General features: G+C 46.3%; 1 protein-coding gene across 12 annotated transcripts in view; it reads right to left on the bottom strand.

Moving 5' to 3' along the window:
- The window catches only part of LOC119180142 (japanin-like-RA2), a 318,672-nt gene extending 298,494 nt beyond the window's left edge, over nt 1-20,178 (bottom strand). For all 12 annotated transcript variants that reach the window (XM_075868168.1, XM_075868178.1, XM_075868175.1 and 9 more), the window contains exon 1: nt 20,061-20,178. In XM_075868168.1, coding sequence (XP_075724283.1) covers nt 20,061-20,118 — 58 coding nt within the window. In that variant the 5' untranslated portion in view covers nt 20,119-20,178. The remainder of the gene's footprint in view (nt 1-20,060) is intronic.
- Nucleotides 20,179-23,228: the final 3,050 nt, after the last annotated feature.

Below are 23,228 nucleotides of genomic sequence, written 5' to 3' on the forward strand. Positions count from 1 at the left end.
TGTTGACTCCTCAGCTGTCTCAAACCTATAAAACGTTTTTGTTTTAAAAGCAAGAAAGTTATCTTCCCGATCCTTCTGCCCCGAGTCACTACCCTCACAGTTCCCTATATCTGTCAAAGCGAGCTAAACCCATTGGAATGTGAGCCACTATTCTATTTGTTCCCTAAAGATGCCCATCTCGTCGTTTTCGTGTGACCGCCTTAGATCATTGAAAGTGTTATCTCTTGAAGCAACGTCGGGCTCAGGGTTTACGAAACAACTGTTGCTTAAACCACCGGCGTGAAAAAGCTGGCACCTTCTTTAGCGCTTACCGTCAAACGCATAGTATCAGGTGCCCGGCGCGTTATCCCCGACAGAGACCGGGAGTGGGATAGTGGGTTACTTTGTCGCCAGTAGCCGAAAGCGTCGGTGTGAACAGAAAGTGAAGTGTGAATGTAGTTGCAGCTCTTCAGCTTGCGACAGCCACAATGTAAAATAACGTGATGTGTGGCAGAAAGGAAAAAGCGGTGACTATGGTTGCGAAGAAAAGGTGGAGGGTGAAAAAGACACCACATTTCCGCCAGAGACGCTTCGACGAGCCAAGCGACAGGCATTCTTGTAATTTTAACAAGCATGTAGTGCGCCGTGCGTGGGGCCCCTCATGTACCTAATCGAAAAATTTTGAAGCTTGCAAAACTATGTGACGCGAGCACGTTGCTCCTCTGACACACCTAAGAAAGATATGCTAAGCGCGTGCAACCTGTATTCGCTAAATGTTTCACAAGATTAGGTGCTCTGCTTTCAGATTGGACTATTTACTTATTATTTGATATTCAAAAGTCACAAAAAACAGTACAAGAAACTTAAAAGAAAGGAAACTCCCTGCACTAGGGTTGCTGAAGAAACCGTCGGACATTTATGCGCTGTCATGTTTGATCATGCGACCATAAAGTGGTCCTCCTTCCAGTCAATTTCCCACACGAACTCCTTGGGGCATGGCTGTGAGCAATTATAGCGGGGTTTAGAAGCCAACAAGGCGGCACCCATGCGCACGCGACAACCTACTTCGATTCAAAAACACGCCTTCTCCTCGCCCGTCGTCGCAGAAAATAAATGAATGGTGAAATCAGCCACTGCTTCGCGTCATATTACGCTGGCAACAAAGCGTTAGGTATGTACTGTTTTTCAATATGTGTTTAGCTGTGATTACTTAGTGATTTCTACTAACCATTGGCTCCGAGAAAATGAGAATTGGTCTAGAAAACATTGCAAAACTACGACGAATACGTTGATCTCGAAGCTTAAGGACGTAAATATAAAACAAATAAACGCGGACGTTGCGATCTTACGGGCATGGTGTATTGTAATAGGGCAGTGTGCCGTCTCCACAGCAAACCGATGGGACAGTGGTGGTCGCTTTTGCGATGACGCCGCCAGTAGGGCACCACCCCCGAACGGTATGTCGAGCACGCGTAATTTAAATTTGCATCGACAACTTTTGTGCCAAATTTGAGTGAAATATTCATCTACCACGATTGAAACAAGCATATCTGTAAGAGAAAAACACATCTAGGATATATGAATGCACTATTGAGATAAATAAATCTGATTCTGTGTCGCAGAAAAAGGACCCAAATCGTCTGCTAGCTTACTGTTTTAACCGCAGAAGGAATAAGAAAGTACATCGCTATTCATTTGATGCTTATGTATTCCTGCTTTAGCTATAACACTAACTTGAAGTCATGCGACAAAACCAACGAGAAAGCCCTGAAGGATACCTTTATGAACGGGCGACTTCCATTACCACCACTTACTGGCATGAGCCAAGAGAATAAGCACTTGCGCTGTTAAAAAATAACACTGAAGGAAGTACTGATCTGCGTCTTTATATATTTTTCCAATTCTTTTTCTATATTTTATCACCAGTGAGGCAGCTCGAACTACCAAACCTAGAGGCTTTGTATCTCAGTTTCTCCTAGATTTCTTCAGAGGATGCCGACAGGTGGTCACACGGTAATGTGGTGGGCTCCAGCAGCACTGGCCGTCATCGCAAAAAAAAGCCCCCGCTTCCCAGAAGGGAACTGTAAGGAAATTCAAATAAATTTTTTTCCCCGAGAGTAAACGTAGCAATTCTAATGGTGTACATAATGACGAGACGAGAATTTGTACTGTAAACATTTATTTAAACATTTATGAGCACCTGTTTATGTTGTCATTGCACGTGACGGCCATCATGTCAGCGTATTATCAACACTATTGCTACACAAACGCTCCAAAAGCGATTTGGACGCATTGCACTGAGGCGGTGGCAAGCCACGTTCAAAATAACCATGTGGGGGCTCTGGTTGCTAGGGTCGAGGACGAGCGCGCACGAACGCAGCTGTTGCTGACAGCTGCCGACGCCGAAGCGTGACATTGGGGGGGGGGGGCTCCGGTTGCTAGGGATGCACATACCCGCAGCGTTTTCTATGGGAGAGGGCGGTGGACGAATCCCGACAGATGACTGACATAGCCGGACTCAGAAATGCATTCATATTTAGAAGAGGCACGTTTGGGGCGCGAGCCGGCACGCTGCCTCAATCGAGTACATAATATTCCGGGCCAAATAGCGCAGAACGACAGCATGATAAGATCGGCGTGGATGAAAGTCGCACCTATAAGTGCTCTCATGTTTACTTTCCCTAACATGGCCGCCTTTTTGTCGTAGCGTTCTGCAGCACTGCTATCAAACCACATCACGGTTATGCTCGGTGTCCCCATAGATTCTGCTGCGCTTTTTTTGCGTGTGCGCAGACGCTACGGGGACGCCAAACAGAAGATGCAAAGCACTTGTTGAGCAGTGCTGCAGAAGGCCGCGGTAGAATTGACGGCCATGGTAAGGAGAAGTCCGTGGTGTTGTGGTGCCATCTAGATTTGAATAAGCAAACCAGCTGGGCGAAATCGTCTAGATCTCGTCCCCACCCTGTTTCAAATGGTACAGCAGCAAATCAACATCCTAATCAAGTCCTTCGTTATATAGAGCTCTTACTTGACCAGCGGGAGTGCTTCCACGTGGTGGGACGCCATGAGAACACCTGCACTTCGACAAGTGTGGACGTTTATGATTGACTTTGGAAATATGAAAACATAAAGGTGGTCATAACAATAAGAAATAATTTGTTATATATGATGTAGAGTCCAGATGAATGCTCAACATTTTGGGTATTCGCCAAGGTCTAAATCTTTTCAACTGCCCTAATTGCACAAACATTGGCAGTATTTGCAATGATTTGCGGGCCTGTGAATAAAGTCTCTCTGCATTTCGCAAATAAGGTGCACCAACGGCCGCCTGGGAGATATGCATGACTCTCGGGTCGTGTTGACGAGTCCATAGAGCAGGCAGGTGGATAAAAGCGCGATGAACATAAGAGCGTATCTGCATACTTAAAATTTTTCTCTAGACACAAGTGTGCACATAATAAAAAATGGCAGTGGCTTAGCTCAACTATGCCAGGATACACGTAGCGTTAACAAAGGTTCAGCTCATTATTCTTAACTTTCCAGAAATCATTTTTAAGGCTGTTCCAATGACACACACACCATATACGTATTATGTGGCACATTATTTTTCCGAGCAACTACTTCGGGATCCGATGAGTTAAGGTTCTCTGCTCTACTGCACCGTTTAGCAGCATTTGCACTCTCCTTCTCCGTGGCTATACCACAGTGGCAAACGCCAGTCAGAGGCGAGCGCAGTGTCAGATGGCGACTGCTCAGAGAATGCGCACGCGTCGGCGTCCATATGTCTACCAAGGCTATGACGGCACTCCTCTGGAAAGCGGACACCAGTGGCGGCGAGTCGCGCGTGGCCGTGGCCGAGTGTGAGGGAGGTGCCGGCTCCGGTGCGTGACACCACTGATCGTCTGCGCAGCGCATCGAATTAAGCACACACCGGCGGCGAGCCGCGCGCGGTGGCGGCGGAGTATCATTGCGCATGCGCAGGCCAGTACCACGCGAACTCAGCGAGGCCAGTGTAACTAACGCTACAAAAAATTGTCCTGGTATCTGCATGTTTAGGGCAAACGTCGTTAAAAAACGATGGTCTTGCGTCTGGATAGAGTGAAGAAAACGTTTATTTGATGTTATGCGCGAGAGAATTTGTGACTTGTGTTTTGGAGGCGCTGCGTTCGAAAGTCTCGATCAGTGCAGTGAAGGCAAACGAGCGCATTGAGCCACGTTAGACACGAGCGCTATTTGGCATTTGTCTTCAAAAGAGAAGGAAGGCGTGAGCACCTGTCTCTGAGACGATAAGGTATAGAATGCAAATCAACGGGCAGGTGCCACCATCGTGTCGTCTTGGCGTAGTGTTGAGAACACTTCCCATTTTGAGCATCGTGTTGCATTTTCAGCGCAACGTGAGAAACGCTACATTTCTTGGAATACCTTGTTTATGCCTTCTCTAGTATAAAGAGCACATGAAAAATATTGACGTGTTGTTACGGTACCCGAGATGTGCGTGATTATTGCTTTTTACTTGACAATCGCACAAGTATGAACGCTGAAACTTGAGAAATACTGGTGGGTGCTGCGGGTTGGGTTGGCCGTTCGGGATATTTTTACGGTGGACGAACAGACAAATGTACAGACAGAATGACAGACAGACAGACAGACAGACAGACAGACATGCTAAAATGCTTGCGTCGATGTAACCCAAGAAAGACTATCGTCTTCAACGTACTATATAACGTACCACATAGGAAACCTTTCCTCACGGTTGTGATGAGTGATTGTGGCCTCAGTGTGTCGGTAGTGCCAGTGATGTGTTCTCGGTATACTGTTCTGGTTTTGTCAGTGCGGCATGGACACGACAGCGGAACCGTGCAATGGACGCGAGTGTGGCAAGAAAAACAAAGACGTTGGCGGGCGAGCACACGCGTCAATAGATGACTGCAAAGAGAGCCATGACCTGTACGAGTGCAACTACCAGCAAATGTAGGCTTATGTTACCTCCCGAGTCCGTCAACCATTTGGTCGCAGCTTCTAGGTTTATTCCGAGGAGCAAAAATGGCTGTGCAGTAGAGCCTTGCCATCAGTTAACTTGAATTAACGATTGTGTTTTGCTTACGGTGTCCGTACAAGGCCCGACGAGCATCAATGCGAGTCCAATTTTCGAACGCACACTAGCCGTCACCGATAGATTTGCAGCTCTTGGTTTACAGAGGCACATCAGTACACACTGACACGGCCGCTGCGCTAGCATATCATTGCTTGGGCAAAAAAGTTCACGTGTACCAATCAAGTAGGCGCGTAGTTATCGAACATTTCAGATGACATAAAAATTGTGTGCACGTAACCTTGCAAAAAAGCGAGAAACACTCCTCTGGCTCTCAAGTAATATCTGTTAATCCACCTCAGCCCCTGGGTGATTTTTGTATACGTTTTTCGTGTATGAATTCAAAATCAAAAAGAAAACTGAAAATTTGGCTAGCGGCATGTCATACGTAGTCGGCAGCAGTTTTCTTGTTATGAGGACGCATCGCGTGTGCTTTAAAACAGTAACCCATCAAGCGAAACGGCGTGTTTTAGGCGCGAAGATCCTTTGGATGTGGGTCGTGTCCCTCGTAGTAGTTTTTTATTGTAGTAATAATAGAGACTTCTACTAAGCTTTATGAATTCCCAACTAGATGGCGTTGTGTGTACATTATGAAGTCTTGGTTTATAACACCTTTAATAGGCCCATAAAACCGGCAGCCAACAGCTACGATGAACGAACAAAGATGATGATTCTACGCGATAACAATGAGGATACATGGGGATCACATAATAATTGTGATAGTGTACAGATGAGGAGGACCAGTATACTATATTCCCACACTACTGAACCCCAGCCCTCCCGTGAAAGTGGCCAGGCTGGACACGGCAAGTCAAGGGGACAAAGAACGTCGTATGAAGGGCTTCGTACGGGAGACACGGACGACCTCAGTACTTCGATAACGGCGATCTGCTGGGGATACAAGTGGCGTCACACGATAATTCACTGGTGAAGTCTCTTCAAGAACTGTGTATGACCCGATAAGCCATGACTGAAATTTGTCGTACAAACCAAGTGTGCGAATAGGCGTCAAGAAGAGCACTTCGTCTCCAAGTTGAAAGAATACAGCACGATGCGATTTGTCGTAAACTAGCTTTCTCTTTTGCTGTCGGACTTCAGTATTTATACCAGCACGTTGGCGACACTGGGCGAGTCATAAAACATATTCCTCTGAAGCGGATGGAGACCAATTCGCGTGGAAACTAACGAAAGAGACGTCCAGGAAGGAAGTAGGGGAGCGTCCGTAAACTAGGTAAAATGGTGAGGAGCCGGTTGTCTACTGAATGGCCTTATTGTGTACGAAAGTGACTAATGGTAGCACTACGGCCCAGTTCTTGTGGTCTGGTTGAATATAGGTGGCGATCATGTCAGCAGAAGTGTGGTGGAATCGCTCAGTGAGGCACGCCTGCTCGGTGATCATGTAGTTCCTCTCGGCTTTGGAGAGGGCGCGGCTGGCGTGTGCAACGACTCGTTCTAGCGGAAAGTTGTCGCGTTGCAGGAGCATGGCTCCTATACCGCGGCCACTCGCGTCTGTGTGCAGACAGGTCAGTGCGTCATCGTGAAAACGGGAAAGTACAGTGTGGTTTGTGAGGGCACTCTGCAACATGTCGAAAGCCGATTCACATTCCGTAGACCACTCAGAGGGAGTACCGCAAGCAAGTAGTTCATGAAGTGGTAAGGCTATGGAAGAGCAGTTTTGTATCAATTTCCGAAAGAGAGAAGCAAGGCCAAGAAAACTTCGCAAATCTTTCGCTTTTTCTGGGCAAGGGAAGCGAAGCACCGAAGCAGTTTTATCAGGGTCTGGTTGAATTCCGTCATTGCTCACAACATCACCGAGGACCTTGATAGATCTGCTGGCGAAATGGCACTTCTTGGTGTTAATTTGAAGACGAGCGCTCGCAAGACAAGTCAGAACCTTGTCCAAGCGTCGCAGATGTTGAGGAAACGTCGAGAAAAGACAACAATATCATCGAGGCGACATAGGCAAGTCTTCCATTTCTGGCCACGCAGCACGGTGTCAATCATGCACTCAAAAGTCGCAGACGCATTGCATAGAACGAACAGCATAACATTGAATTCGTATAGGCCGTCCGCGGTTGCAAAGAGAGTTTTTTCTTCATCATCTTCATGCATTAGGATTTACCATTAGCCGGAACGCAAATAAAGGCTCGAAAATAATTCAGCACCTTGTAAAAAATCGAGGGCGTCATCGATGCGTGGCATGGGGTATACGCCATTTCTAGTAATCCTATTGAGTGCCCGTGAATTGACGAGAAATTGTACTCAACTATTTTTTATACACCAGAACGATAGGAGACGACCAAGGACTGGTTAAGGGCAAAATTATCTCCCGTTACAGCATACTGTCTACGTTTTCCTCAATGATTTTTCGTTCTGCTTGAGAGACGCGGTACAGACGGCAGTGCCCAATGGATGACTCGTCGGTCTGAATACGATGTACTGTAGCGCTAGTCTGAACCAGGGTGCATGAATAGACGTCCAAAGATTTTGCACGCTTTTCCAACAACTCAAGCAGCTGCTGCTTTTGTGAGTCTGTCAAGTCTTCGCTGATGGCTGATGTAAAGGCCGAGGAAGCAGCATGATCAGAACAATGACATTTAAAGGAGACAGGGGTAAAAAGCACGACGCAGAAATGCTCCATATCGGCAACGGAGGCAATAGTAGTGCTCCGCTGCAGTAAAAATTTATCTGGTGCGGTCTTCGTAGCAGCCAGGACAGCTGATTTATTGTTGAATTGAGCCACACCTGATGCGAGAGCTATGCCTTTATTAAGGCGACAGGGGGACGAAGTGACCAAAATTTCATGAGATTCGACGTCGATGGAAGAAAATAAGACTGATTGCTGTTCGTGTGGTGGCAGCTCGATGTATACAGCAGCGATGAGTCGAAGTGGCCTGTAGGTTTTGTCGCCGAGGAAGTGGTCTGTGTCAGTGAGATGGTCGATATATTGTGCACAACAAATAGCTGCGGAAGCAGAGGAAAGTCCCAGCCTAGAATGAGTTAGTGGGAGCACGGAGATAGCACATCAAATTTCATACAGTGAAGAATGTCATTGATTAGCTCACGGGCAGCACAGAGAGTGGAAGGGCGAATCTTTGTTCCCTGGGCTGTAACCAGTGTTTGTACATCATAAGGTGTCGTGAGTTTGGGAAGACGGGCACACAAATCAGCGAGAATAATATAAAACGTAACCCTAGTGTCCACCAAAGCGTCCTTGTCCACTCCCTCAGCGGTGACTGAAACCTATATTGCAAGGGCGGGCTAGAAGAATTTGAGTCCTGTGTTGGAATGCAGTTTGTCCTCCAAAAACTGCATCGCTTAGTTTCCCGGACGTTCAGAAGGGCGGAAGGCAGGCTGAAGCGAGAAGAAGAGTGACGGTAGGGCGACAGTTAACGGCGTCGCGTTGATCGATGACTACTGCGCAGTTGCGCAGTTTTACCGAAGCTGGCGGAGATGGAAACCGACGCGGTGGTGACAATTAACGGCGGCCCTGGTACAAGGTTCTTCCGGTGTAGTCCTGTTCAAGTATGTCGTACCTTCGACGCTTGTTTTGCTGGCACTTGCGGCAAAAGCGAAAAATGTGACCGCGACAGATGCAATAATAGCACGTAGGGTGAGTCGATCAATGAAGAGGTTAGTAGCTTGCATTTACTGCACCAAGAGCAAGAGCAGTGAGAGGAACAGATGAGGGCTTAGGCGGTGGTGGTGGAAAGCTTGTGCGAGTTGCTTCAGCAACCGACGCATACGTTCCTGGCGGCGACGTCGAGCTTGCGGTGCCTGATGGCGCGGTGGTGACGTACGAAAATGATGGGAGAGTGCGAGTGGCAGTAGGCTGCTGGTGGGCTATGTGGGTCTTTGACGTGAGCTCCTTCCTGATGGCATCCCGAAATGACATAGAAGAAGACTTAATGGGCCACACTGAAATTATTAGAAATAACATTGCTCTTAATTATTCGCGTATATTCGCCCTTATTGTGTCTCGTAGGTTTGGATCAATCATAATACGCGCCGCATCACTGTCCCGTTGTAGCCGCATAGACTGAAGTTCTTTCAACCGCTGACAGGCTGTCGCAAAGTCAGCAACGATAGCTGGATCATGGATTGCAAGCGCATTGAATAAGACGGGTGCAATACCCTTAAAAGGCTTGAGTACCTTGTCTGACTCTGTCATTAATGTATCTACTCGGCGCCAAAGTGAAAGAAAATCCTCGATGTAGGATGTATACGACTCCTCGATGTGCTGTTTCCGTGCTACGAGAGCTTTCTTTGCGAGAGCCGAACGAGAAGCTGGTGTGCTTAACACATGGTGAAGCTGATATTTGAAGGCTGGCCAGCCGGGACTGTCGATGAGGCCGTTCAAGAGGCACGTCTTCACGACACCCGTGAGGTAGAATGAGAGGTGAGCCAGTTTTTAGGCTTTGGCCCCCCGGTTAGCAGTGCCGACACGTTCGAAATCGTCCAGCCATTCCTCCACATCTTCCCCGTGCATGCCAGCGAAGGAATGGGGCTCACGATGGATGCTGTTAATGAAGTGAGAAGGCGTGGTACGCGGTGGCGGAGTGGGAATGGTTGCAGCACCAACCTCATCTTCCTATGGCATATTTGCGGATACCTGGCCCAAGCGGTGACCGGAACGTAGCTCCAGAGGGTAGAGTGGGCTAGATGATGACGGGGTATCGAAGAGCCCCCTCCACCAAGTATGAAGTCTTGGTTTGGATAACTTTTGTTAGGCCTGAGGAACCGGCAGCCGACTGCTACGACGAACGAACCAAGATGATGATCCTACGCGAACACAATGAGGATGCATGAGCAACACATAATAATGATGATATTGTACAGATGAAGAGTATGGGTATAGTAAATTCCCGCAAATATGTCCATGTAAGTGATGTCACTAGATGGCGTTAGTGGTTTTCTTTTACTTAACGATATTTTATAGTTTGCGGCTGAATGAATGAAGTGACAGACATACAGAAACACAGACAGACAGACAGAGAGACAGACAGACAGACAGACAGACAGACAGACAGACAGACAGACAGACAGACAGACAGACGAACAGGTGCACGCACGGAAGGACTCATGGATGTATGGGCGCATGGATGGATTCACGCATGCAGGCAGATGCAGGGATGGACGGATGCTTCGCCACACTTATCATCATTCCCTCCATGTACAGGCTGTGATTTTCTTCCCCGCGCAGCAGCGTGGTGGAACTTCGTGTTGTGTTGGATCCCTAACCTAGAAATGTAGATGGGAAAATTCGAATTCTTGAGTTTTCTAGGGGCGAAGCTCCTTAAGGCATGGATCGTGCGTCCGCAATGTATGTAGTAGTAATAGTTGTTGTAGTAGTAGTGCGTCGTAGTAGTACGTAGCCACCTCCAAAGAGGGACTAGAAGAGCGGTACACGCACACTCGTTTGAGTTGAAAAGGAAACCAACGCACGTTAATCATAAATAAAAAGGTAGATTCTGAATAAATAACCTACAGAGATGAGTTTCGGTGACCTAATCTGCAATATATATGCCTTAACTTTGATGCTTACTCATGAAAAAAACTAGTAAGAGAAGCACGCACTTTGAGCACTATCTTACCAGGATGCTTGCCACGTTGAACTCGCTGGGCGTAACCTTCTTGGTTTTAGGAAGGTTTAGAGGGGGTTGGGCCACAGTGCCATGAACGTGTGGCGGTGAAAGATGGGAATTTGATTCGAAGCGCAGGCCGTAAGAGAGTGTGTGCGTGCCGCTCCTCTTGTCCGGCCATACCACCTCTCGTTTAGTACTTAGAATGTCCGCTAGAGGGTATTACTTCTACATGATGATAATGTGGATAAAAGATGCAACATGGCGGTACTTGAATTGTTCATTAGATGGATGGAGAGGCGCATGAACAGAGAGAAAGGTAGGCGCACGGACGGACCAACGTAGGCATGGATAAACGGATTCATTGATGAATGCACAGATTGACGAATGCACAGACGAACGCATAGCTAGACGAATGCACGGACGGATGAATAGACGCACATACAGACGGCCACACAAATGGACGGATGAACGGGTGCGCAGATGATTTGCATGGACGGACGGAAGCAATAATGCACAACGAACGGCAGCGCAGACGGACTGACTAATTCCTCAGCCCACTTACCATCACGCACTCCGTGAATAGCTGTAATATTTTCTTTAAAACCCAATTCTTCTTTCATCTCTTTAATGTCTTGAGGCTGTACTCTGACTATTAGCAATATGTCTGTGCCATAAACTAATTTTTAATAAGGCGCGTTGGACCAATGCGCGTCGTGCACGCGTCATTTATTTCTTAAACTAGTTTACGTATTTGAAGTGGCTTTTTGTTCTTTCTTCGAGTATGTTGCTCTTGGCGTTTCGGGAACTAGGCGTTCACGATTGCAAAAGCGTACGTTTGTTATCTCTTAAAGTTAACCCAATAACGCCAATGGTTAAAGGTGTATGGTTAGAGGTGTATGGTTAAAGGTGTATGGCATGGTTAAAGGTGTATAGTTACGAGAGAGTTACACTCCTTTGAAGTTTCACTGGTAAGATCCAGGAACTCTTATACGCCGTCCGCCTAGAATAGCCTACGAGATTCCGTAAAGGAAGAGGTTACTCGAAGGCACTTTTTTAATATTCACTCTAGAGTAAGAAACTAGAGCTGTTTATGGAACTTTTTATGCTGATTTCCAATATATAATTTATTTCCTGCCAGTTGCATACTTTTAGCTCTGCAACATGACAAAGCGAAAACCTTAACCCTTTTGCCCCCTCTCTTTTCATCTCTGAACTTCCGTAATTTTTTACCATTCATAGTTGATAATGTTTGAAATAAAGTGTACAATGCAAATAACTAATCAGGAAGCACATACAAAAATTGTAATAGGCGTGAAAAATAATAGACATGAAAAGTTCATAATTCCCATACTCTAGTGCAGGTTTACATACAACGTTTTACTACTCAATGAAATATTGATATTTTAAATAGATATTTGAATTTTCCATACTTTGTAAAAACTTTGGGCAAAATTTTATGCATATTTGAGCACTAAAAGTGCCCGAAAAGGTAAGGGCACATCGGAAAAAATAACTAAGTTTGTGTTTTGATAAAAAGGAGTTTTAAAGTTAAAATTGAGTTTTTATTTATGAAAGATATCAATAAATCTGTTGAAGTTTGACAACCAAAAAAAAAACAATTCTTTTTATAGTAGCCACTGCCACTAAAATATACCAGCACCATAGGTTTGTCCCTCTCGTCTTTTTCGAGCCGAACCCTCACAGACATTTCGCTCACAGGCAGGGCCATGAAACGCTTGCCAAACATCCGCTCCATCCAGCAGAGCCATGTGCTAGTTGCAAGCTAGGAGAAGTTCGACAGCGAAATTCAAACTAAGTCCAGTGTCATGCCATTTTGTGGCAATGTTTGTGCCACATACCATTGTACACAATGGCAATGTCTTTTCTGCCAAGTTATCTCACTCCCAGCTCCTTCGACCTCGCAAGATTGGCGCTGGAGTCATCCATGGCCGCGTCACGAACTTTCCGGCTGACGGGTGTGAATGACTATTGATGCATTGGCTTTTTCAAACCAACAACTGCCGCAAATCGGACCAGCCACTCGCAGCCTATTCCTACAGAGCGCGCTGCACAACGGCTTTCACTTGCAAGCAATCGCTTTTTTCATCCATAACGGAAATATTTACACGAGAAAAGCATTGTTTAGTTGTGCTGCTCAGCAACACATAGACCCCGCAAATAGGCTTCACAGCACATACAGGCGCGCAGCAGCCAATGGCGATCCCCCGATCTGTACCACGTAATTAGCCAGTCGTGGCACTCGAAAAACACGCAGAAGCGTGCTTCTTTTTATTATTTTTTGCGCTGCATCAGCGAGGGAAACTGTTCTTAATTGAAAAGTGAGACTCGTTTCTTCGACTCATGTGATCAACAATGACAAGTGGCAGCACATTATCGCCGGCAAAGTTCTCGAAGACTTTGGACCTTTTAACAGGCACCTTGTGCTCTTTAGATGCAATTTAAGGCATTTCCAATCGAGTCTAGACCTGTATTTTGTTTCATAACAGTAGAGGTACTAATCTTACCAAAACAGGCAAAAATAAAAAAATTGGTAATTTAGGAAAAAACCTCTTGTTTTTCGACCCGCATCTGCCCGAATGCCACGTCGGCAGGAGAGTTGCGCAGACTGGAAAATCTACCTGAAAAGCAGAGCGTTGGCAGTTTCTTTTACTCTCCCCTTCAAAGAAAAAGTAAGTTCGGTGAGTAACTCTGCACTATTATCTCACAGAGTTAATTAATTCTGATGAGAGTAATACAGTTGCACTGCTCTTGACGTACTCCCTGTACTTGTGTGAGTGAGAGCGAGCACGACGGTTTGTTGCTCGGTCCCACGGCAGAGATGTGCGATGCTATGGTGTAAGCTATGGTTGTGTCATTGCATATGCCAACCCTTGGTGAGGCCAACGCGAACAGCTCGGAGGTGGTAAGGGAAGAGGCAATTGCTGGAAGTTCTCCTCGGCAAGGATCAAGGGGTTGATTACATTGGCGTCCACCAGTTACTGGCTAGTCCACGACAAACTTCCCTCTATATTAAAGGCAGTGGAGTACAGCCATCGTTTTCAAAACGTCTCGCACATTATGGTGAGTCACATGTGCGTGAGGCTTGCGCAGGGAGGTGTGGGCTTGAATGCACGCACGGACTTTGCGGTCCCTGCAGATGGGCTCAGGCGTGTCGGAGCAACGCACACCATGCACGCTCCGCAGAAGCGTGAGGTCTAGTGTGGAGCGCAGCACACACTGTTAGCTTTGCGCGTTAATTTCATGGGGTCTGTGGGCAGGGAAAGGTTGAGCTCGTGATTGACCGGACACAACTTACCTCTGGGCTGAAACTATAACGTGTCAATGTGGCAGACCTAGCCCACTAACTTAAGTGATAGTTTCAATAAAAATTCATTCATCTTTCCCCTGGCTGTGCAATATCCTGAAACGCTATTTCCAAGACAAGTAAGTCTTGTCAGCGTATATAATTTTACAAGACAGAATCGTACAATTGCGTCCGGATTCTATAGATCTATTTTTTGCAGCCAGTGAGTTCTTTGAAGGCTTATTGATTACAAAACTCTCAAAAATTTTTAGGCAAGAATTACAGCTGAACCACCCTTAAAACCAGCAGCTCTGCAAGCTAGCGTGTTACGTCATGGACACGTAGTGTTCTTTTAGTTGATTCGGAAAAGAAATAACTATAGCGTGTTGCTCACTTCGCATCAGCACTTGTGCTGAATGTTATAGTACTGTTCAGAAACCCACTTTCTGGCTTATAGATGTTAAGTTTTCTTGCAGGGCACTTCAGGTGTCCACTGCGAAACCCCACCAGATAATCGACTGATTGATTCATTCACCAAACTTTATTTGTGTCCTGAAGCCTGGTTCTTTCAGACCGAGGCGGGCCGCGTCCACGTCGGTACCGTCAGGCCGAGCCTGTGGCGTCATCGTAGACCTTCTGTACTGCCCGTAGTTGGTCTTGATAAGACGCGCTTCGAACCATCGTCTGCCAGTGGAACCATTGTTCTTCGGGGCCGGCGAGAGTCGCGGGACAGCTCGCCAGCATGCATCTGATCCCTATTATGCCATCGCACGCGTCACTTGTCTTCGATTTCACTGTCAGGGAGAATTTTATGTAGAAAATACGGAATGGGGTAAGTTGCTGTTTGCAGTAAACGTAGCGGGACTGCCTGAGCCCTGTTCAATTTTGCGTGTGGCAGTGGGAGTTCCCTAAGTGCCAAGTAATATTATTTTGTGCTGTCGTTGTAAGTGAATAAATTATTTTTATAGCCCCCGGAATGGTAGTGGGCGTCGGATTCGGTCTGACCGGCACGGCTAGTGAGTCCTCGTGCCCGGTCACTCGTCACCTCAATGAGGCTGACCCTAGTTTTGTCCACTTGTCCCATATGCGCAGCGAACCATCGAAATTCAGTATCGATAGAATTGACTTTGTTCAAAAGTTTAACCGCGGTTCCAGTGACTGTCGCCCTTGTCGAAGCTCGTAATTGCTGATTTGGAGTCGCTATAAACGTATGACCATTTTCTGCTCCTAATAGCTGAAGCAATTGCGGCTTGTTCCGCAACCGTGGAATCCTTAGTGAGATAGTCAGGCCATCCCGTACCTCTCCCTTGCTGTTAACCACCACCGCCGTGCAGGCCTCTTGGCCTTTCACGCAGGCTGTGTCCACGACGGCCGCCTGTTGTCCTACCTGTTCGATGTCTTTCAATAAAGCTTTCGCACTCGCTGTTCGCCTGCTGACATTGTGTTCCGGATGCTTGTTTCTCGGCAGGGGAGTGGTTGTGATCACGTCTCTAAGCATCGCGTTCAGTTCGACCTCGACCTCCTTCGGGTTCTTCAATCTATTGGGAACTGACCCGATTGGCCTGAGTATACGCCTACCCGCACGTATCTTCCTTAGCCTTTCCTGCTGCGCCATCTGTTGCGCTTCAGCCATTTCTTGCATAGTATTGTGCACGCCTAAGCTCATGAGTTTCTCGTTCGACGCACTGTTGGGTATACCTAGAGCAGCCTTGACTAACTTTCTGATAATGGTGTTGAGCTTGTTCAGCTCGGCCTGCTACCATTGGAGGAGACCTGCCACGTAGGTGAAGTGACAGAGAGCGAAGGCGTGTAGTGGCCTTAGAGCGCTGTCCTCACCAAGGCCCCTGTGTCGGTTGCTGATTCTCTTTAAAAGGCTGAGTACTTGGTCAGTTTTTTTGGAAATATTCTGAATGGCAGTGAGGTTCTATACAGAACCCGCTTCTAAGTAGAAGCCTAGAACTTTAATTTTTTCGACCTTCTTGATCGCGGATCCGTCCTCGCAGTGCAAGATAATGTTGGGTTCCTCACCTGGGACTTAGCTCTTGGGTCTTCGACCCGTATCTCGATTTTTATAACCTAAAGTTTTGATTTCACTGCCGAACAACTTAGCCCCAATTTGCCGAGAGTGTGTTCCACGATGTCTAAACTCTCCAGAAGTCTAGTCTCCGTTTGGCTTATGTTTTCGTTGGTGCTCCATGTGGTTGTATTGTCGGCATATATTGCGAAGTGTATACCTTCTATTCGCTCGAAATCCCTCGCAACTCTGGTCATTGCTAAATTATATAACATGGGTGACAGCACAGCTCCTTGTGGGGTGCCTCTATTTCCCAGTGCCCCCAACTTAGATTTTAGTTCTCCTAGTGTGAGGCTCGCTTGTCTACCACTAAGAAACGACTTGACTATGCTAAAAGCCTCTCGCCCAGAACCAGCATGGATAGGACCTTGAGGATGGCCTTATGCTATATGCGGTCAAAAGTTTTTTTGACGTTGAGAGACCTAGGAGCGTTCTCGTATGCACTGGGCTAACCTGTATGAACTGGTGCTTGATCAGGAGCATGGCGACCTGATTCGAACACCGATCAAGTTATATGGGAGTATGTCATGTTGCTCGAAGTAGCGCGTGACTCTGTTGAGAATGACGTGTTCCATAGCTTTACCTAGGCATGACGTAAGTGAAAGGGAACGGAGGTTATCTCGGCTGAATTGTTTACTTGGTTTGAGTATGAAAATAGTATTGGCATGCTTCCATTCCTCCGGATATTCTCCTTTTTTCATAAGTCGGTGAACTAATCCATCAAGTAAATGATAGAGTTATCGTCCAGATTCATTAACAGCTTGTTAGTAATGTCTTCGGGCCCTGCTGCCGATCTGCTAAAAAGACCATGAAGGGCAGCTCGCACTTCACCCTCAGTGAAACCACGGTCCATTTCCTCGCACGCTGGTCCGAAGTACTCGTGTTCATCGCTATCCCCTGGTTGTTTCAGTGGGAGATATTTTTCTGCAAGCTCCTGCATGATTCTCTCTTGAGTCCTGGACTGGCTTGCCTGATGTACTTGTTTTGCAATGGCAGTTCGCTTGTTATACTTAGTTTCGTTCTCGTTTAATAGGTGTTTGAGGAGGTTCCAACTGCCCCCACGTTTAACTCTACCGCCTCCCTGGTTGCAGGCTTCGTCCCACTGTTGTTTTGTGAGGGTTTGTGAGTGCTCCTCTATCTGTCAATTCAGCAACGCTATCTTTTTCCTAAGCTTTCCGTTAAGTTTTTGTGTTTTCCATTTTTATAGGATGGATTGCTTGGCCTTGATCAGATGTGCGAGCCTACTATTTATGGTCTCTATGCTGTCTTCCGTGGTAATATTTCTAGTGGCCTCCTGCAGGCACTCTGTGAGCTGGTGGATCCAGGTCTGGAAGGACTGTCTGCCAGTTTCGATGGGTTCCAACTCTAGTAATTTTGCTTTAGCTTTCCTAAAAAGGTCCCAGTTGGTGCACCGAAAAGTTCTAGTCTGTTGTTTTGGCATTCCTATACCAAAGTGTATGATATAGTGGTCGCTACCTAGATTTGTGCCTGAATTCTCTCAGCTAGCTTTGTTTCGGTTCTTCACAAAAGTGTGGTCTGGTGTAGAGTCCCTGCACGTGGACGTAGAAAAGCGGGTGGAAAAAGCCGGATCGGTGATCAGGCTCAGTCCGAGTTCTGTGGCGAGGTCCCATAGCCTTTTTCCGTTCTTGGTATTCCAAGTGTATCCCCACGCCTGGTAGGGGACATTAACGTACTTGTGACTTGGGTCACATGTGCTTGAGGCTTGCGCAGGGAGGTGTGGACTTGAATGGAGCCGACATGGTGTCACAGGTCCCGGTAATTAGGGAGGCGATCGCCGGGCTAATTTCAAGAACCGAAATATCGGCCCCCAAAACTGCGTGGACAATTTAGAAGTGTTGCTATTTAGCGTGCCAGCGGATGCCGGCTGTGGCCCAAAGAACAATTGTCAGAGCCGAGAGTTGGTAAACAAAACAAAATTATATTCTCAATTATGGCAGATCGAAACAATACACAGGTATGCACACTCGACAATATTTGAATACAATGTGTCACCAATCAAACAACGTACTACACAGTACAATCAACCACACTCGAAACAACGGACACAGACAACAATACGCACTACAATGCAGTCGCATGTATCGAACAACCAAGACACTTAAAGACTAAATAGTTAGCAAACTTATTCAGTCCAAAGTTCTTGGAACAAAAGTCTGAATGATACTCTTCCGAGAATCACTCACTCAAAGTGCAGTGCTGTTGTCGTTCCGCTGCCCCCGAAGTTTCTCTTCCAGGAAACCTGGCGTCTTCAATTGGCTGCTCTCCAAGCTCCAAACTTCTTCGCCGGTAACATGTCGGCTTCCCACGTGCAGCTGTTGCCACGCGTCTTCGTTCCCTGGCGGTAGACACACACTCTTGCCTGTAGCTCGAGTCTTCACCCCTCAGGTGGCAATCCTCTTCTTCTCCTCCTTTTTCACTGAGGACAAAAGGCTTCGCCGACAAGGCGGGACGCCCTACGCACTCTGGTGCAATATTCCATCTTCTCCTGCTTTGTCACTGAGGACAAAACCTTCGCCGACTACCCGGCGTAACACCCTACGCACTCTGGCGCATACTTTCTTCTTCTCCTTCGTCCCCGAGGACAAGAGGCTTCGCCGACGGACACGGCGGAAACACCCTACGTACACTGGCGTGAAATTCCTTCTTCTCCTCCGTCACTGAGGACAAGAGGCTTCGCCGACAGACACGGCGGAAAACCGTACGCACTCTGGCGAATATTTTCTTCTTCTCCTGATCTCCCATCTGTGCTGTTCGGTTAAATACCTTCCGCGCGAAATTCCAGAAAATTCTCATCATTTCATCGGCGCGATACGCAGCGAAGGTTGGGGAAAGCGCGAGACGGTTCGAGGGCTTCTGCGACAGATGACGCAACCTTGCATCACCACGCCCCTTTCCATCGAGAACTTTCCAGGGCTTGCTCGGCCGCCGATGCGAGGAGGCTCGTCGGCGAACCTACGCTTCCGAGGGAAGAGAGACGCGCGCCCGTGGAGTCTGTGGATGCTTGCTTTCTTTTTTATCGTTGACCTCGAGGCGTCTCTCCGGCGCTTCGTCGCGAGAATTTGGCGGCGCATCCTTTTTGAGCGCTCGTTTTGTGACACATGGTGGTCCCTGCAGATGGACTCAGGCGTGTCGGAACAACGCACGTCATGCACACTCCGCAGAAGCGTGAGGTAAGTGTGGATCACAGCACACACTGTTAGTTTGCGCGTTAACTTCATGGGGTCTGTGGCCAGGGGAAGGTTGAGCTCGTGATTGACCTGACACCACCTCTCTCTCGCCTGAAAACATTAACGTCTCAATGTGGGAGAGCTAGCCCTCTATATTAGGTGCTAGTTTTATGAAAAATTCATTCATCTTTCGCCTGGCCGCGCATTAGCTGGAAACGCTACTTTCAAGACAAGAAAGTCTTTTCAACGTATATAATGTTAGGAGACAAATGCGTACAAATGCATCAGGGTTCAATAAAACTATTTTTTGCAGCTAGTGAGTTCTTTGAAGGCTCGTGAATTACAAAACACTCAGAAATATTTAGGCAAAATCTACAGCTGAATCACTCTAAAAACAAGCAACTCTGTAGGCTAGCGTGTTACGTCACGGACACGTAGTGGGCATTTAGATGATTTGGAAAGGAAATAACCATAGCGTGCGGCTCACTTAGCAACAGCACTTGTGCTATGTGTTAGAGTACTGTTCAGACGCCCAGTTTCTGGCTTATAGATGTTTCTCTTTCTTACAGGGCACTTCAGGTGTCCACGGGGAAACAACATCAGGCATTCGACTGATAAACCAATATGAATTCGGCACGTTCGTACACTTTCGCTTTAGAAGGTGAAGCTTTTCATACACTTTCGCTTTAGAAGGTGAAGCTCAATCGTGCTGTAACTTTTCGAATGCTAGAGTCGTATTAGTCTGCATTATATCGTCAGTTCACTCCAGTTTTCCTGCAAACCGTGCATTTAAAAATTCTAGTTTATAACAATAACGCATATCTTACAGATCACTTACCGCTTAAGGCAAGCATTAAGATGAAGGTGAACAGCGCATGAAGGAAACATAGACTCATTTTTTTCTGTCAGCTGACGCTGATACATGTACTCGCGCTCAAATGAATCGTTCGATTGTGTCGCGCTTCCTTTATGCGCATTCTCTGTCAGCCAAGTACGTCAATGCTGCTACATCAAGACAACAAGAACTCATATTGAAGAAAGAGCAAGCACAGATAACTAAAATTGCCCTCGTATGTTCAGAAAAAGTGTTTGCCCATTTTTAGCACTTTGTACTTGACTATGAGAGAGAAGTGAGTCGTCCCGATAGCAAAATGAAGTATTTGATGACGAAAAGTGGGGCAACATAATGGCGAATAAATCATGATTCTCATAAGGAAACCCTTACAGTATGGCCCGCTGATGCAGAAGGCATTAATGCATAAACATAGCCTAAGTGAACATGATTAGACAGCCTGACTCAATTATTTATGCACACGTTTTTCATCTTCCCATTCACTGAAATGTGAAGAAAGATGCAAAACAAAGTGGAAAAAACTTTAAACACCCTTATGCTTGACGTTTAAATGTTGAAGGCGATAGATATATCCTGCTTATACTGCTTCTAGCAACGGCTTTTGAGCATCTTGTTCCAGATTTTCATTTTTTCTTCGTCCTTGGTATACTGATGTTAGCCCGTTTTGATGCATCTTGTCTCATTCCTCATTGTCTGTTTATTGTTGGTATACTCATTTTAGCCCATTATTGTGCATATTGTTGCACGTATTTACTTCAAATTTACGCCGTTGTTTATGGTTACTCTACACCTTTTATTTTTATGTTTTTATGACGCAAAGCAGTTGTAGATATTTGTATATTTCTCGACGTATGCAATGAATCAATTACCTATTATTTATTACACACGTGCCTTCGCTTAAAAAAGATATCTTTTTTGCAAAGTGTGGCTTGTCCAGAAGTCTTGTCCCACCGGCATGGCACAATCATATAGAACGAATGTTCACATCTCTTTATGAACGTTGTGTATATCATGTCTCCCTGTTGTACCGCCTATATAAGGAGTGCAATGCTAATATGCTTTGCATTCCAGGAAGAAGGTGTGGACCCCCGCTGAATCGTTGGAATAATAAGGTTCCGCGCGGTCATTCGTTACTTTACCTTTTAAGAAACACGGAAACACTAGTATATATATATATATATATATATATATATATATATATATATATATATATATATATATATATTTATATATATATATATATATATATATGTATGTATGTATGTAAAAGGAAGATGAGGAAGAAGAAGAGTTAGAATAAACTGGTCTTCTTACTGACGCCATGTCTCATCCGTTTCAGTAAGTCCACAAGATCTACCGCAGCAATATCATGAGCCCCCCAACGAAGATGATCATCCTGCTGAATTACACCGGAGCTGAAGACGACGTCCCTGTGGACAAGTAGTTGCACCTCTTCGAAGCGAAAGCGAGCAACGTTAGCTGGTCCGAACTAGACCGCATTGACTGCATCAGCGAGTACTTGGAAAATGAGGCTTTCCACTGGTACCTCACCAAGGTTTTCGACGCAGAAGACACGTGGGAAGGCATCAAAACAAGCATGATACCACGATTTTCTTCACCTGTCAGCGACGCTTTCCACCAATTCAAAAACTGCTGGCTCAAAAGACAACAGCGCATCAGGCACTACTACAAAGAGAACACGCGCTTTGGTTACCTCGCAGACTTGAAGGACGTTCACATAGTAATAGGATTGACCGACGGTGTACCTGTAGAAACCAAAAGGCGCCTCACTGGATTGACGCTCACCTGCCAGGCGAAGTGGCTTTCTTCAGCGCTTCAAAGAGAATACTCTGTTCACAGAGAGGCTTCTCAACACTCGTCAAAGCAGCAGCTCATGCATTGAGGGCGTTATTCTACGCGACAATGGCTCCCTGCAGGATCGATGCGCACCCCTCACAGTGAGTGCTGACATTGTGCATCTGTGTGGTTTGCTGAATCAGTTTCACTGGCACAATGGGTGCCCCAGTCTTGAAATAGTATCTGCTCAAACTGACGACCAGGGAAACGAAGACTGTGGCCCAAAGCTTCATTATTACAGTACATTTGTGAACAGACAAACGGTGAACGCACTCTGGATGCAGGAGTGACTAACACCTGTATCCATGAAAATGTGTTAAAAAAACTGAAGCTGCAGTTGTTCAGGGATCCATGCATTAGTGTTTGACAAGTAATCTCAACCACAAAAACTTTCGACCGCGTACACATACAGTTGTAAATAGGGAAGATAAAGTGGGCAGTCCAAGCACACGTTCTGCCAGTATGAAGACTGAATTCTCGCTAGGCCCTGACAGCGTCTCCTTTTTCAACCTTTCTCTGTACTTTAACACGATGATTTCGCTTCAAGACAACAAAGCTCTGCAGAATTACTTTCAAACTCAAAAGTGTGTCTTCAGCGCTGGTACAACCCCACTCCAAGCCGTTGATGTACAGCACCTTGCACCATCTCAATAAACTGCTTTGAGAGAGGTGCTTCACAGTTACGAGGACATTTTCTTGAAGTCACAGATAGACTTCGGATGTACCGCACATGAATGACATGGAATTGCTCTCTGTAATAACGTCCCTATTTACAGACCACCGTATTGATGCTCCCCGGCAGACAAAGAGGAAATTGTCAGGCAAGTGGACTTACTTCTCAAGCAATGTGTAGTGCGTTCATCCCTTTTCCCCATACGCGGCTCCCGCCATTATCGCAGAGGAAAAAGGCGAAGGACGTACTCATTTATGCATTGATTATCAAAAGCTTAATTCTGTCACGTGTGCCTGACTTACAACCTTTCCACGTATAGACGATGTTCTAGACTACCTGGGAAAATTCAAATATTTTTCGACATTGCGCGTCACATCAGGCTACTGGCATGTCAAAACTAACACAGAGGACATCCCTAAAGCAGTTTTCGTCACGCCGAATGACCATTATGAGTGGCAAGTTATGCCTTTTGGTTCGAGAAGTGCTCCTGCTATGTTCGAAAGAGCTGTGAAATTAGTTGTCAGAAAACATAACTTGAAGAATGTCGTTAATAATTTTGATGACATTGTAGTCTTCGCCGACACATTTACTGACCACCTAAAGCACCTCCAAGCTCCATTTCA

The sequence above is a fragment of the Rhipicephalus microplus genome, chromosome 7, assembly GCF_043290135.1.
Source record: "Rhipicephalus microplus isolate Deutch F79 chromosome 7, USDA_Rmic, whole genome shotgun sequence".
Lineage (NCBI taxonomy): Eukaryota > Metazoa > Arthropoda > Arachnida > Ixodida > Ixodidae > Rhipicephalus > Rhipicephalus microplus.